The sequence below is a fragment of the Euprymna scolopes genome, chromosome 11 (genome assembly GCF_053919585.1).
Source record: "Euprymna scolopes isolate OS-2025 chromosome 11, ASM5391958v1, whole genome shotgun sequence".
Lineage (NCBI taxonomy): Eukaryota > Metazoa > Mollusca > Cephalopoda > Sepiida > Sepiolidae > Euprymna > Euprymna scolopes.
Window position 1 is genome coordinate 74,590,458 of NC_136492.1, and position 16,434 is coordinate 74,606,891.

At 32.7% G+C, this 16,434-nt stretch overlaps 1 protein-coding gene across 1 annotated transcript in view; it reads left to right on the forward strand.

Annotated features, from left to right (window-relative positions):
• Nucleotides 1–15,877, forward strand: part of LOC145287911 (putative ubiquitin-conjugating enzyme E2 W-B) — a 50,143-nt gene extending 34,266 nt beyond the window's left edge. Inside the window, exons 5-6 of the mRNA XM_080135859.1 lie at nt 642–717; nt 15,732–15,877. Coding sequence (XP_079991985.1) covers nt 642–717; nt 15,732–15,745 — 90 coding nt within the window. The 3' untranslated portion in view covers nt 15,746–15,877. The remainder of the gene's footprint in view (nt 1–641; nt 718–15,731) is intronic.
• Nucleotides 15,878–16,434: the final 557 nt, after the last annotated feature.

A 16,434-nucleotide genomic window follows, 5' to 3' on the forward strand; every position in this document is an offset into this window, starting at 1 on the left:
TAATAATATCAAACTAATTATTAAAATAGATTTTCTTTAATGTAATATACAAATGAGGTTACGTTTTGAATGTTCTAAAAAACGCAGAGGTCTCTTTCTGCGGCTAACACTTGATTTCTATATGTTACACATAGATATTTGACTCTCCTCTACTTCTCAACTATTGAGTTAGTAAAGCAGTAAAGAACACTAATTTTCCTTTTCCCCAATTGGTCATTTAATTATGTAGTAGTTTATCTTTATTGCAGCATTTTCTGAATTTTATTGGATTCTTGAACAAGAATTCATCTTGTCTGGTGGCGTATCCAGCTAAATGCTGTTATTTGAAGTAGCATCACTAGGAGAAGGTGTACCGTTCTTCATATGAGCCAGTATAGTCGTGTTAGTGGGATCTTATTTGGACTTTGAATATACTATGTTATTTTGAATATTTAGTTAGGGTCTATCTGTAGGGTGAAATATCCTCATGTCAGGTTGTTCTGACAGACCCTTGTATAGAGAGATCAGACACAATTGAAGATGGTGTCTGCTAGATAATTTAAACTCCTTTTTAACTACTTCAGTTTGAATTGAATTAAGTATGAAAATATGTGTGTATATTAAAATGTTTATTTATTTTTTTGTCATTTTTCTTTGAACAGAAACGCCCTCCGGATAATGGATTCTATGTGAAAACAGCCCACAAAAACCCTAAAAAAACAAAATGGTGGTATCATGGTAAGTAGAATTGCACTTAAAAAAAACAAACTATTTTTTGCCTTGTTCAAATGAAAGATATTTTATCTAATTTTCTTTTATTTAATGTTTTGTGCATATAAATATCAGCAGTTACAAAACTCTGCAATTTTCAAAAGTTTAACCTGTTAATCGGGCATTTTCACTTGAAAAATTCTGTATTTTCTTCAATTTGTGCCAAGTCAATCGGAGTGATCTCCCCTTTGTATTTTCATAGTAGTTAGCCCCTTTAAAGTTTTTTTTTCTGTGTCAAAATTCATCAAAAATGAAATTGTGTAAAACTGTGCATAAGTGCATCTTTAAAGAGCAAATTATACATAGGAACTCCCTTGGATTTTTAAATGCATCCGATAATTTTTATAGGAAGCTCTGTCATGATTATTTTAAGCCATCTTTCATTTTTTTTTTTTTTTTTTTTTTTTAATTTCTAATGTATCACCACTTTTTTAAAAATTTCAAATGTGTCACCACTTTTTTTTTTTTTTTTTAATTTCTAATGTGTCATCACTTTTTTAAACATTTCTAATGTGTCACCACCACTTAATGAATAGATTACCTGTTGAAATTATGAAAAATATTGTAAAAGGATCAAAACTGATAAATTATTTGGTGCTTTGTGTATTCATTCTTTTTGTGGACTGTTATCTTTTTTTTTTTTTTTTTTTTTATTACATTTTCACCCCAAACAAGGCATATTGCCACTTTGTTTTAGGGGGCTACTATCAGGGACATGGGCATCAGGGGTACTGTGTAGGGAGTTGGGCAGCAAGATGTCGGTTCACATTGCACTTGAACTTCTGCATGTCAGTACAGTTGAGGAAGCAGGGACCCAGCAGGGAATTCCAAAGTTTAGCTGTCCTGGGGAAGAAACTACTGGAGTAGAAGGCTCTCTTGCATCTAGGGATCTCTACTGTGAAGGGGTGGTGAAACAACTACCATGAAGATGAGAAATGCTTATTTATAATTACACTCATGGTCGCAAAATGATAAAATGATGTGTTGCAACAAGGAAACAAGTGGCTTATTACTTTTAAGACCTCGAAAACCAAGCTTCTCTTTTTTCACCACCAATGCTCAGATCCTTGTTTTGCTTCAGTTGAAATGAATATCCCTCTCTTCGAAGAAGCCTCCTTTTTTGATAAACTCCTAGGACTGACTTTCACTCTAGATCTAAAATGGAGGGCATACAAGTGACGTTCCAAAAGTAATGCCTCCTATTTTTTTATCCTGCCCAAATGAATCAAAGAGGATTGCAGATTGCATTGTTATGCTGACTAAACTTGTCATGAACATGCATCATTGAATTTCTTTATGCAGAAAAATATTGAACCAATCAACATTTACCGGTGCCTGCTGAATGTTTATGAAGCTGATGAAGTTGATGCCAGCACAGTTAGATGGGTTCGTCGATTTCAGAGTGGTGACAGAGATGTGAGTTACAAAGTGCGCTTTGAACTTTTATGACCAAGGCATGAAAAGAGGTTGGCAAAAGTGTACTGAGAATGTTGGTGACTATGTAGAAAAATAAATTCTTAAGCAGAAAAGGTCACTTGTTTTAATGGCAACACTCCCGTCTTCGCAGTGTTTCAGTTTTTGAGTTAAAAAAATAAGAGGGGGTTACTTTTGGAATGACCCTTATTATATCCAATCTGTTACTAAAGTTGCTGGAAAAATGCTTGGATTCTTCTACCACTTCAGAAAGTACCTGATTACGCAAGAAATGAGCTGACCTCAGGTTCTGCTGGTGACGTTTAATTATATAAGAGTCAGATACATCCGAATATGGAGTAATGATGCAACATCTGGGGAGGTGCCACTCTTTCTCACCTTGACAAAGTACAAAATCAACTTTGCAGTCTAATGAGGAGGGATGATCTTTTCTGTTCTCTACAGCACCTTTCTCACAGAAAAAAAAATCATTGCTACAATTTCTGATTCATCCTCATAAGACATTCACAGCAAGAACTAATCTCTCTACCACAACCACAAAGAACATTCCTACTTTCTTCAAGCATCTAACATCAAGTGCAATTTCTATGAAGAGAGTTTCTTTCCAAAAACTTCCCACCAGTCAATTGCATCACCATGTGACTGCTTCACTGCAAACTAAAACATAGCCGCCTTAAAATCTAATGTCAACAAATACTTGTCATAAGGTGTCCTCATAAATAATCTGCTTTTGCCCCCAAATCAACAGAATAGACTTTTTCCTATTCCTGTAATAATCCGGTCCCTGTTGATTGCAGTGTAATGTTGTTGCTGTGCAGTGTTAGGAAGTTTACCCTTCCAGGCTTTGCCTTCTCTCTTAAAGAAAGGGTTACTTTATTGCTAATCACCTGAAGCTCCCTTACCGGGGAATGCTCATGGGGCTACTCAAGCACATTTTGCAGGTCAGTGCCTGCCTCCTTGGGGGGGGGGGGACTTTTCAATCTCACTAAGTTTTTGCAGTGGGAGAGAACTAAAAACCTTATTTTATTTATCATTTTCAATCCTTTCATAATATTCATCATCATTTAACTTATAAATAATCCATCGCGTTAATCTTTATACTTGATCAGCTTTTAGTCTTGATAAGTGGTGACTCATTGGTAAAAATAAAAAAAATAGAAGGTAATAGTTACACATATCTCTACTTTGTGTGTGTGTTCATTCCTTATAAACTCTGAAATGTCTGGGCTGAGTTTTTGAAATTTCATGCAAATGTACTTTACATGTGTGGGAGTGTTCTTAAATAGGTTTTGTATCAGAATGCCTCTGATAAGTATCGAAAAGTGATAATCCGAAAAATCCGATTAAAGAACGAGCAGTTTGACTTTGACCAAAATTAACACCCTTATACAGCCTAAATTTTACAAGTGCATTTGAAAAGTTTTATCACCATACAAGCAGAAGGGCCTGGCGCGTAAAATTACAATAGGTTCTTTGATAAGACAGAGGTGCATTTGAAATGAATTTCTGTTTAGAGCACAATTTAACCATGAAACTTGACTTTTTCATTTCAAACCATTATATAAAAATAATTTTATACAGTCAACAGTATGTTCTCTACAGTGTAATGTATGATGGACTAAGTGACTATAGGGAGGCACGTGAGGCTTCCTTTTGGTGCACCTTGGTGGGTCCTCAACTAGAGCAGACAATTAGTCAATTTGATTGAAAAATGGGATATTTCACTGATTTTGATGTAAATAAAAATATTAGAAGTGTGAAACATTTGTGGATCATCATTTAATCGCGGGTTGTGGATCATCATTTAATCGCGGGCAATGTCTCTCTGCTAATTTATTTATAGATACCAGTACTACTAATAATATGTATTGGAAACAATAAACTGTATGATGTGGTGATGCTATCAGATCAGGCTGTCTGAAGATTTTGGCTCCTTGACCTAAAATGCACTAAGCATTGATGTTCTTGAATTGGGAGCCATGTTTAATTTCATAAGAATTTCAGATGGGTAGCTATTCTGTACAAGTCCTGGAGATGAATTTTCAGTGGGTCACTGTTCTGTATACGTTCTGGATTTATAATTTTGCAAGCAAAGAGCAAAATATCCTTCTCGTGTTGACATGAAAAAATTCTGTGCTGGAATGCTAAAAGATTCAATTTTTATGAAGCAATTCTAGTTTCTGATTGGTTGATAACAGAACATGAATTAATTTGATTTGTCAGTTCCTCTTGACAGCGTTTATAAATAGAATCTCATAACTTATAATAAGGAGTCATACCCTTATCATATATCAAAAATATTGCACCCCCCCCACACACACACCTATTTTTTATATAATGGGAAAGTCCATTAAGTTCATGTTTAACTCTGTTTAAAAATAAATATATTCAAATATGTGCAACAAAAGTTACAGCATATAAAATAAAAGCAGAAGTCATTTAAATCTTAAAATTGGAGCATGTATAAAGAAGCCATTTCTTAATTTTGCTCAAATGTCAAAGAAAAATATGTGTGTAAAAACAAAAATATATAAAAAATATTTTTACCTTGAAAAGGTGAGCATACGAAATTAAAGTAATTTTTAATTTTAATTATGCATTCCCGTTCTAAAATATATATGTTATATATAAATTATACATGTTATATGAATCTGCAAAAAATTTTTTAATTTTTTTTTGTAAAATTAAAAGGAGTAAATAGGAAATTTTCGGTTAATTAGAGTATTGTGCATAAAATAAGAGTAAAAAAAAGTCAATTTTAATTTATGTGTGCCTTAAAATAAGCATGTAAAAAGTATTTGGAAAAAAAATACAAAGAAAATATTTTCAAAAAGTGTTTTTTAAAATTTTATTTATATATTTTTTATGTTTTATTTTTTATTTTAGTAAAAGTTTAAACATTTGTTATGCATTAGTATGTTAAACGTTTTAATATAAACAAAATGGATGCAGTTTAACGTCTTGCTCAAGACAAATTTTTTTAATATATATCTGCGCTTGTGAAAAGTTATTTAAAGTCAAATTCTGACAAGTTTAAAGGCAAAACATTTCAATTTCATTTTTGTCGCCATTTTAATAAATATATTGGCAATATTTTGTTTTTATCCTATATAATTTACAATAATGGATTGCTTTTTTTTTACTTAATTTCTTATGGAGTGATATTTAATATCTATGTGCTTTGATTTTTGGTGAATTACTGACTATGCTGGCTTGATTTTAACAATTACTACAGGAGTTTCAGTTAATTTTGGTAACAGTCTATAGAATAGCTTTTAGATATAGTGCTTCTTGTGCAGTATGTGTAAGCGCTATGAATTCCACCTAACACATAGAGAGAGATACAATCTGCTGCTTTTTGGATTTCCGTGAAATAATAGGCCGATTCTTTCATAGTCTGAAACAATATCCAGATATACTTTGTTGATCTACATCGTTTCTTCAATATGAATCTGAAAACCATTCTAATTTTAGGGGACTTGTTGATTTTCTAAATACTAAATGCTGTTCCTTAGTTCCTTTTAAATACCAAAACTTTTAGCTCTGTTTAAATCCTTCATTGTTTGTCTTGATAATTTTGTGATAGTTTTGTTACTGTGTAACATATGTCAGGTCTCCTAGCAGTGATTAAGTATACAAGGTTTCCTATTATCTCTCGGTATAGTTTATCATAATTATTTTAGATTCTGTGTCAGTATTTTTGTTGATATCATTTTCGACTGCTGTAGAGTGTTTCTTGCATTCTTGCATTCCAAACTTTAATAGGATTTTATCAATGTACCTCGATTGATTCCTTTTAATAATTCCTTTTTCTATGAGTAAATTTTATGCCCATAAACCATATCTTGCTAAGATCAGTCATTTTGAAATTTTATTTACTCTGTTAACATCGGTTTACATTATATCACAATTTGATGCAATTAAAATGTCATCAATCCATAAAACTAAAACAAGTAGTTTATTGTCTCTGTTTTGGGTATACAAACAGGGTTCCACTGGGCATTGTTTGAATATGTGCCTACATTAAAGATGGCTTCCTGTGTGGCAGGGATATCTCCAGAGAAAACTTTAATTTACCTTATATGTGCTTCCGGGTTGCACTTGCTAACACCACTGCATTTATATTTGCCTTCTATAGCCCCCCACAACAGTGGAGTTACTATCTTTAAGAGTATATCTGAGAAAATAGACCACATCTTGTCTGCACATCCCCCGGCTAACATTCACATTTGTAGTGACTTCAATGTCCATAACGTGGAATGGCTGACCCACTCAAATAAGACAGATGATGAGGGGAGGTTCTGTCATGATTTTGCATTGCCTATGACCTCACTCAGATAGTTCGCGAACCCACCCGTGTGCCTGATACTACCGGTCAGTATGCAAGCCTTCTAGACCTTTTTCTCTCAACTTCCCCTGATCTATGTTCATGTTCCATTCTCTCTCCTCTAGGATCCTCCAACCATTCCATTGTATCAGTTAAGATAAAAATGAAATGTAATAAGTCCCCAGACATACCTCTCCACCATACTGTATACTGATACTCTATGGCTGACTGGGATAGCTTCCGTACATTCATATCTGATCTACCTCTGCATTCTATGTTTAAAAAGGATGTGTCCTCTATAGTATCAGACCTGACCGAATGGTTAATTGTAGGCATAGACCGATTCATACCATCCAAAAAATTCCAACAAAAACCTAACGGCCAGCCATGGTTCTCCCCAGAATGTACTACTGCCATTGTGCACAGAAATCACTTTTTCCATAGCTACCAACGTAATAGATGCACTGAGACTAAAGCTGCTTTCAGGAACGCCAGCAACCACTGTAAAAGAGTAATAAAAAATGCAAGAGAGCTATATGCTCAGTCCGTTAAATCCAAAGTAGCTGATCAGCGGCTTGGTTCCCACCAGTTTTGGCAAATAACAAATAAGATCCTGAACAGAAGCGTGCGTTCTATCCCAACCATTATCAATGGACCAGAGGTCATCTCGTCAGCATCAGACAAGGCCAAACTATTTGCTAAGAACTTTGCAGCTAATTCTACCCTACGCAGCGAAGGTCATCAACTCCCCATATTTCCTCCCATAACACACAACACGCTAGGTAACATAAAAATATCTGTGCGTGAGGTCACCAAGCTAATCAAGAACCTTGATTCCAGTAAAGCAACTGGCCCTGACTGCATCCCAATTATAGTGTTAAAAAAGCTTCAACCAGAACTTGCTCCCATACTTAAAAAACTGTTTAAGCATTGCTTTAAGGAAAAGTGCTTTCCAACACCCTGAAAAACCTCATCAGTATGCCCTGTATTTAAGAATTCAGGTGATAAGTCATCTCCCTCTCAGTACAGACCAATAAGTCTCCTGTGTGTCATGAGTAAGTTGCTGGAATCCATATTAAATAGAAAAGTAGTCAACCACCTCAGCAGAAATAACCTTCTTAGTGACATGCAATATGGTTTCCATTCTGCAAGATCTACAGCAGATGTGCTAACGGTTATATCTCATAGGATTAGCAAATCTCTCAACAAAGGCTTCCTTTCTAGGGCAATTGCTCTTGACATATCAAAGGCCTTCGATAAGGTATGGCATAAAGGCCTACTTCACATGATTTCCAGCTACGGTATAACTGGAAATGTTTTCTCAATCATTAAATCATTTTTCTCTGATAAGCTCATAGGAGTAGTGGTTGATGGACAAAAATCAGAGGTCCGCAGTATTAATGCTGAAGTCCCTCAGGGGTCCATCCTGAGCCCAACTCTCTTCCTGATCTACATCAATGATCTCCCAAAACACATACTTAAATAATTCGTTGATATCTATACTGATGACATGACCATCTATGGCAACACATCAAAGGCTGTAAATGACAAAGTTCTCTCAGATTCTCTCTCCTCTGATCTCGAGCGCGTGGTACAGTGGGGGAAGAGGTGGCTGATTACCTTTAATGCATCTAAAACCAAACTCCTATCCTTACATCATCAACGCTCTGATCAATTGAAATGGATGGCTCTTGTCTAGGGGAGGCCCCATGTTTTTACAAGCTTCTGGGCTTGACCTTTAATCCTGATCTGAAATGGAACACGTACATCAAGTTTGTTGCCAAGGTCGCTGGAAAAATGGTGGGATCCTTCTACTGCTCCAGAAGATATCTCACTGCTGATGCAATTCTCTATCTATATAAAAGCCAAGTACGTCCAAGGATGAAATACTGCTACTACATCTGGGCAGGAACTGCTAAAAACAGTCTATCCTGCCTTGACAGAGTACAAAATAGACTTTGTGGTTTAGTGGGGGATGCCCTGTTCTCTTCCTTGCGACCTCTCTCCCACAGAAGAGATGTTGCGAGCCTATCTTTGTTTTATCGCTATTTCCATGGCAGGTGCTCGTCTGAGCTCCAATCTCTGGTCCCCCTCTTGCCGATCTTTCACGATAAACACCTGTCTAGCTGAAACCACTGTCAAAAATTTTCCCCACTCTTTAGCTGTGCCAAAACCAAAACGCAGATTCCATGAACAAAACTTCTTTCTTAGAACTGCACGCCTATGGAACTGCTTGCCTATTTCCCTTCTGACTTCAACATGGATGTCTTCAAGTCCAACATAAACAAATCCCTGATGAACCGCCCCCCCCAAGTAATTGTACTTTATCAAATCTCCAATACTAATGAATACTGCAACACTATCCCATTGATCACTGTACACAAAATAACCCTTATCCCCGAGTAGCTTTTGGGCCTTGATAAGTGGTGACCTTCATGTAAAAAAAAAAAAAAAAAAAAAGAAGAAGAATTGTTGTTCAATCATATAATCATGAAATACGGTATTCCAGATTTGACTGCTCTGCCTCAAACCGTACAGTGATTTATTAAGCCTTCACAGGCAATTTTTATTTTTCATTATGTATCCCTCTGGAAGGGTAATATAAATTTCAGCCTATTGGGGCATTCAAATAAGCATTTTTTACATTCATTTGATGGATATTAAAGTTATATTGCGATGCGATTTGCAATAAAATTCTGATTGTGGTTAGATTTGTAGTCGGTGAAAATGTAGAAAAATATTTTATACTGTAAATCTGAGTATCCTTTAGCAACAAATCTTGCCTTGTTCAACACCTGACGCTGTAATCTTTTTTGTAAAGACCCATTGAGAAGAAATTACATGTTTATCTTTTGAGAGAGGCACTGCTGAATAGGTATTATTTTGTTAAAGCATCTATTTTGCTTTCCGTTGCTAACAATGTTCTGAATTGCTTTTTGAAAGCTTTTTGGCATATTATCCACGGAATAGCAATAGTTGACGTGATAAACTTTCAAATTGTTGACCACAAAAAATCGGTTCGTCTTCTACTTCTTTTTTGTGTAACGTTCTGATGAATTTTCAACTTTGACATCATCATCATCGCTGTCATCATTATTAATACTCTTGTCTTCGTCAGTGGCGACTCCATTGTTGTCATTTGTTTTATTTTCATTTTTGAAATTAAAAGTGTCTGAATTTTACACATCAGATTCTTTATTTTATTTTTCTCTCAAAAAAATACTGAGTAGGCTGGGCTGTTTTTATCGTACCCAAGGAATATACTTCGACCGGTTTTGATATTTAATTTGCTTTTCTTATTTATAAATCTGAAGCAGGTTGAACCAAATACATTCATTCTCCTTAAATTTGGCTTTCTACTGCAGAAAGCTTCATATGGTGTTCTAGATAGCCTTTTGTTAAAGGACCGGTTGCATATATATGCAGCAATCATTAGTGCATGTGTCCAGAGGTTTTTGGGGAGTTTTGATTCAATGTGTACACATCTTGCCATTTCCAAAAGTGTCTACCATGATTTTTCCGCAGTTCAGTTTTGGAGAGATGAATTAAGGGCTGATTTTTCATGTCTGATACGATGGTTAATTAATAAAAGTTCAGTCTTTATTAGTGAATTCTGTACCATTGTCAGAGCGGATACTCTTTACTTCACCGTAAGGGGCCATTGTCAGCTAAATGTTTTTTAGTTGCTAGCAAGGTATCAGATTTTTTCTTTAAGAAATAGATCATTATTAAACCGGAATAATCATCTACAAAATTTAGTGCATACCTAAAGTTTTCTCTGCCCATTGGTTCCATGGGACCGTTCAAGTCATAATGTACCAGTGATAGGATTTTCAAAGCCTTCTTGTCTGGCATCTTGTTTTGGTACTTTACCATTTTACCTTGTGTACAAACATTGCAGTTTGTCAAGTTTTTTAAGTTTTTATTTTCATTCCATCAACCACATTCGGCAACTTTTTGATATCTGGAATATTGCAGTGCCCAAAAATTTTATGCCATGTCTGTAAATCATGGCAGGTGGTTTTTGATAGGACTGCACTGTTTGGATAATATAGTCTTCCATTTTCTTTTATATCGAATACAGTTTCATTCGGTACACCAGTTTTGATTTATTGAGGCTAAAGTTTATATTTGCAACTTGTTTAGTGGTGGCTTGCACAGAAAATATTTTTTTTAAATTTTGGAATTAGAAGAGCATTTTCCAGGATACGGAAACAAAGTTCACCTTTATTGTTCCTTCTGATATCGTTTACTCAACTGCCGTTGGTTAGCCCTACAAAGTGACTCTGAGGGTTAAAGTTGGGATCAAAATTGATAAAATCCGATTCCTTCATAATTACATGTGCTGTTGCCCCACCATCGACAAGAAAGTTGTTACTGTTTGTTAAAGTGTCAAATGTACATAAAAATAAAAATGTATGTTTGCTAATGGAACTCTCCACATTTTTAATGGAGTTTTCTTTGAAATTTTTGTATCTACATTGGAAACTCTTGTGATTGGGTCGCCCACAATTATAGTAAATAATGTTTGTCCTTTTCTTAGAAGAAAAATTATTTTTGGAAAAGTTGCAGTTTTTATTTGAGGTAGAAGTATATAATTTTGGTGTTTTTACGTGAGCATTTTTAAATTTCATGATATTTGTAGTTTTGTTTTTTTCTGTGATCATTTTCTCAGTTTCCTCATAACTCCTAAATGCTACCTTGAATTGACCAAAAGTAATGAGTTTTTCTTTCTGAGTTATGGTGATAAACAGCTTAAAATCACTCGGCAACCCTTTAAGGATTATGGAGATTAACAAACTATTGCTAATGACTTCACCAGACATTTTTAATGAATTTACTGTTTTGGCCCTTATAATATAATTTGTAATCGTTTCGGTTCAAAGATGTTAGTTCAGTTTATAAAGAGATAATTTTAATATGACTAACGCTTTGCAGTCATCGTCCAAGGCTTCTCATATTACCAGAAATAGACTTCTGTCATCTAAGCACTGTATTACTTCTGCAAAAACAATTGCATTCTTTTCAATAAACTCAGGGTCATTTCTGTTTTTAGGTTGTATAACTTTTGGATTCATAAATATCCTAAAAATTTTACTTGCCTCAATTCGAATTTTGATTCTGATCCATCAAAGTAAAGTCCACCACTGGGCCCATAACCTCTTGAATTGAAAGCCATGTTTAATTTCAGAAGAGTTTCTAATGGGTAGCTATTCTGTACAAGTCCTGGAGATGAAGAATTTTCAGGTGGTTGTTGTTCAATACGGGTTTTAGACTTTATAGTTTTGCAAGCAAAGAGCAACGAAAAAATTATGTGCTGGAATGCTGAAAGATTAAATTTTTATGGAGCAATTCTGGTTTCTGATTGGTTGATAACAGAACATGAATTAATTTGATTCGTCAGTTCCTATTGACAGTGTTTATAAATAGAATCTCCTAACTTTCATGGATCATACCCTTATCATGTATCAAAAATATTGCAATAGATGTTATCGTTGTTTTTTTACCTTTGCAAAACTTATGTTCTGTAAAGCCAAAAAACAAGAACATCTATTCCCTGTATAAAACAAGCAAACTAAACACCATGAATATTTGAAGACATAAAGAACTTCAAACATAAATTAAAAAAAAAAATTATTGGATTCAGCATTGAAGTTGTTCCTTGGCCTTTGGAACAAGATCACAGTGTAGTATCTGTTCTGATGCAACACCGTTTCTGTCCTCGGTCAGTGGAGGAGAAATCCTTTATGGCTAAGGTAATTTTTATCTTTGTTCCTATCCAAAGTACCCCTTTTTGAGGAGCTCGATTTTTCCCACATTAAAAACCGACTATGCATCTAACTCTGCCCTCGTGGGAAGGCAAGTGAGTAGGAACATGAAAAGAGTTGACATGCAGTAAACTAAACTAACCAAACCATATGATACGATTGTGTTTGGTAATTGATGCAATCAATTGCCATTCATTCAGAATGATGAGCCATGAAAATGTTACTCATGATTTTCCAATTGTTGGTAACATGACGGAGGGGTGTCTTGTAAGTGGGATGCATCAAATTCATAGACACATGTCAAATATTTAATTAAATTTAAGGATTTTTATTATTGGAAGTGCTTGCATTGTTTAAAAAATTAATATCTTTCTGGATTGACATAAAACTTTATGATTATCATGTGATTTTCATGTTTGTGTCAGTTTATGTTGTACAATAGAACCCTGGGATATGGCATTAAAAATTAGTAACAAAATACAGTACAAAATACACATGTACATAATCAAATTACATTATAAATGACACTGTAAATACCATAACCAGGAGCCGGAAAAACATTGTATTCCACATCGTAACCTGGAAAAAAACGTATCCTAGGGCCACCATATCCCGGGATTCTATTCTATTCATATGTGAACCCGATTCCTTGATTGCACAAACCTGCAGAAGTTTAAATGTAATGTGAACAGACATCTTGTTACTCGATTCCCATCAGTCCCTTGCTAGACATGATGCCAAATAGTGGTCTTTTACATTCAAGTAGAAGTATGCCATGTTTCTGGTAGACAAGAGTTTAAAACACATCCTCAATTAGATTGATAATAGTGACCCAGTTGAAACTTTTTATAAAACTTGTTCCAGCTCATTCACATAGTGGTCTTCATTGGTTTACTGTTTTGATACTTCATTGTAACACAGCTTCTTATTCCAGTAGTTTAGAGAGTATACTTTATCTTTCTTTATAAAGTCATAATTCACTCATGCATAGCATATTGTTGCCATATCCAGACTGGGGCATCTACTAATAGTCTCTCCCTTTTAATACAATTCAATATATAAAAAATATTTTTGTACTAAAATCCAATCAAATATTTAAAAAATATTTTTGTTATCCAATCCAATATTTAAAAAAAATTTTTGTAATCCAATCCAATATTTAAAAAATATTTTTGTAATACAATCCAATATTTAAAAAAGAACATTTTTGTAATACTACCAATATTAAAAAAAAAAAATTTTGTAATAAAATCCAATATTTAAAAAAAAATTTGCAATAGAATCCAATATTTAAAACAATTTTTGTAATACAGTGCAATATTTAAAACAATATTTTTGTAATACAGTCCAATATTAAAAAATATTTTTGTAATACAGTCCAATATTAAAAAATATTTTTGTAATACAGTCCAATATTTAAAACAATATTTTTGTAATACAGTCAAATATTAAAAAATATTTTTGTAATACAGTCCAATATTTAAAACAATATTTTTGTAATACAGTCCAATATTTAAAACAATATTTTTGTAATACAGTCCAATATTTAAAACAATATTTTTGTAATACAGTCCAATATTTAAAACAATATTTTTGTAATACAGTCCAATATTTAAAACAATATTTTTGTAATACAGTCCAATATTTAAAACAATATTTTTGTAATACAGTCCAATATTAAAAAATATTTTTGTAATACAGTCCAATATTTAAAACAATATTTTTGTAATACAGTCCAATATTTAAAACAATATTTTTGTAATACAGTCCAATATTTAAAACAATATTTTTGTAATACAGTCCAATATTTAAAACAATATTTTTGTAATACAGTCCAATATTTAAAACAATATTTTTGTAATACAGTCCAATATTAAAAAATATTTTTGTAATACAGTCCAATATTTAAAACAATATTTTTGTAATACAGTCCAATATTTAAAACAATATTTTTGTAATACAGTCCAATATTTAAAACAATATTTTTGTAATACAGTCCAATATTAAAAAATATTTTTGTAATACAGTCCAATATTTAAAACAATATTTTTGTAATACAGTCCAATATTTAAAACAATATTTTTATAATACAGTCCAATATTAAAAAATATTTTTGTAATACAGTCCAATATTTAAAACAATATTTTTGTAATACAGTCCAATATTTAAAAAAAATATTTTTATAATACAGTCCAATATTAAAAAATATTTTTGTAATACAGTCCAATATTAAAAAATATTTTTGTAATACAGTCCAATATTTAAAACAATATTTTTGTAATACAGTCCAATATTTAAAACAATATTTTTGTAATACAGTCCAATATTTAAAACAATATTTTTGTAATACAGTCCAATATTAAAAAATATTTTTGTAATACAGTCCAATATTTAAAACAATATTTTTGTAATACAGTCCAATATTTAAAACAATATTTTTGTAATACAGTCCAATATTTAAAACAATATTTTTGTAATACAGTCCAATATTTAAAACAATATTTTTGTAATACAGTCCAATATTAAAAAATATTTTTGTAATACAGTCCAATATTTAAAACAATATTTTTGTAATACAGTCCAATATTAAAAAATATTTTTGTAATACAGTCCGATATTAAAAAATATTTTTGTAATACAGTCCAATATTTAAAACAATATTTTTGTAATACAGTCCAATATTTAAAACAATATTTTTGTAATACAGTCCAATATTTAAAACAATATTTTTGTAATACAGTCCAATATATAAAACAATATTTTTGTAATACAGTCCAATATTTAAAACAATATTTTTATAATACAGTCCAATATTAAAAAATATTTTTGTAATACAGTCCAATATTTAAAACAATATTTTTGTAATACAAATTTCTAAAAAAATCACTATAGATCACTACTTATTAATACATAATAATCCAAATTATCAATCCTTATCTCAAAAATTTAGAAACATAATACCTTTTTTTATTTAAAAATTCACTGTTATTTTGTTCAGAATTTAATCGGAAATACAAAACAATCAGTGTTATGGCAAAAATGTGTCCATTTGATCATTGCTCATTTTGATGTGGAGAAAATATACATGAGCAGCTCTATCAGCATTTCCCAGTAGAGGCGCGTCAGACAATTAGCAATAAACTAATTCCTTCTCAGCTCGAAGGTAAAGTCTGGGAAGATGGACCTCCTACAGCTGAACAGAATCATACCTCACTCTGATTTTATAATCACTCTGGACTGTTTAAGCCAGCTGGAGTGCTTCAATTTGATCCCATCTCAAAGTGGTGACTGGCATCACTGTGGTTTCTAACGCAAACTACTGCGATGATCATGGTAAAGAGAATATCCAACAATTTTGCAATGTGATTGATGCAGGTGGTATTAGTCTCCAACAATATCTAAACCTGTTCTTTTCTCTTTAAAAACAAACTTGTTTTACTTTCTCATTTCAGACGACACAGTATGAAAGAGGATTTCAAAGTGATAAGAATTTAAAAAAAAAAAACAACAACAACTCAAGACGACTAATCTGACTGAAGTAATAATAATTATACCTGGACTCCTGCCAGCTAATGTGACGCAAAAAATAAAAATAAAAGACAACACTTCGATCCCCCTTCTCCCTACCTGGATAAACTTTGGATTGTACCCCATCCCCATCCTCCTAAGAATGGGCCTATATATATATAAAAAAAAAACAAAACAAAACACAAAGACTCCCCATTCTTTCTTGGATACTTGAATAACACAAGGAATATAAAGCAACAATTTACTGTGTCAAAGGTTCTCTTCTACTCCCACCCTCTTTCTTGCTTCATCTTCAACCTTATTATTTTTTACTCTCTTTTTCGTTTCGTTTCTTCTCTATCCCTCTCTCTCTCTCTCTCTCTTTTCTGTTCTTTTTCTCTCTAATCTGAGTCAAAAATTACAATCTGAAAAACTTGCTTAAAAAACAAACTAATAAATCTTGTTCCCATGACAACTGACTTTTACTTTGAAATCCATTTCCTGTGATTACTCTCCCTCTCTTTACATAACTCCCTCTTTTATATATTTGCCTTTTCCCTTTGCACAAGTTCTCCCTTCATGAGTTCAGTCTTTCTCTCTTTCTCTGTACATAACCCTACTTTATCCTCTTTATATGATTATTCTCTT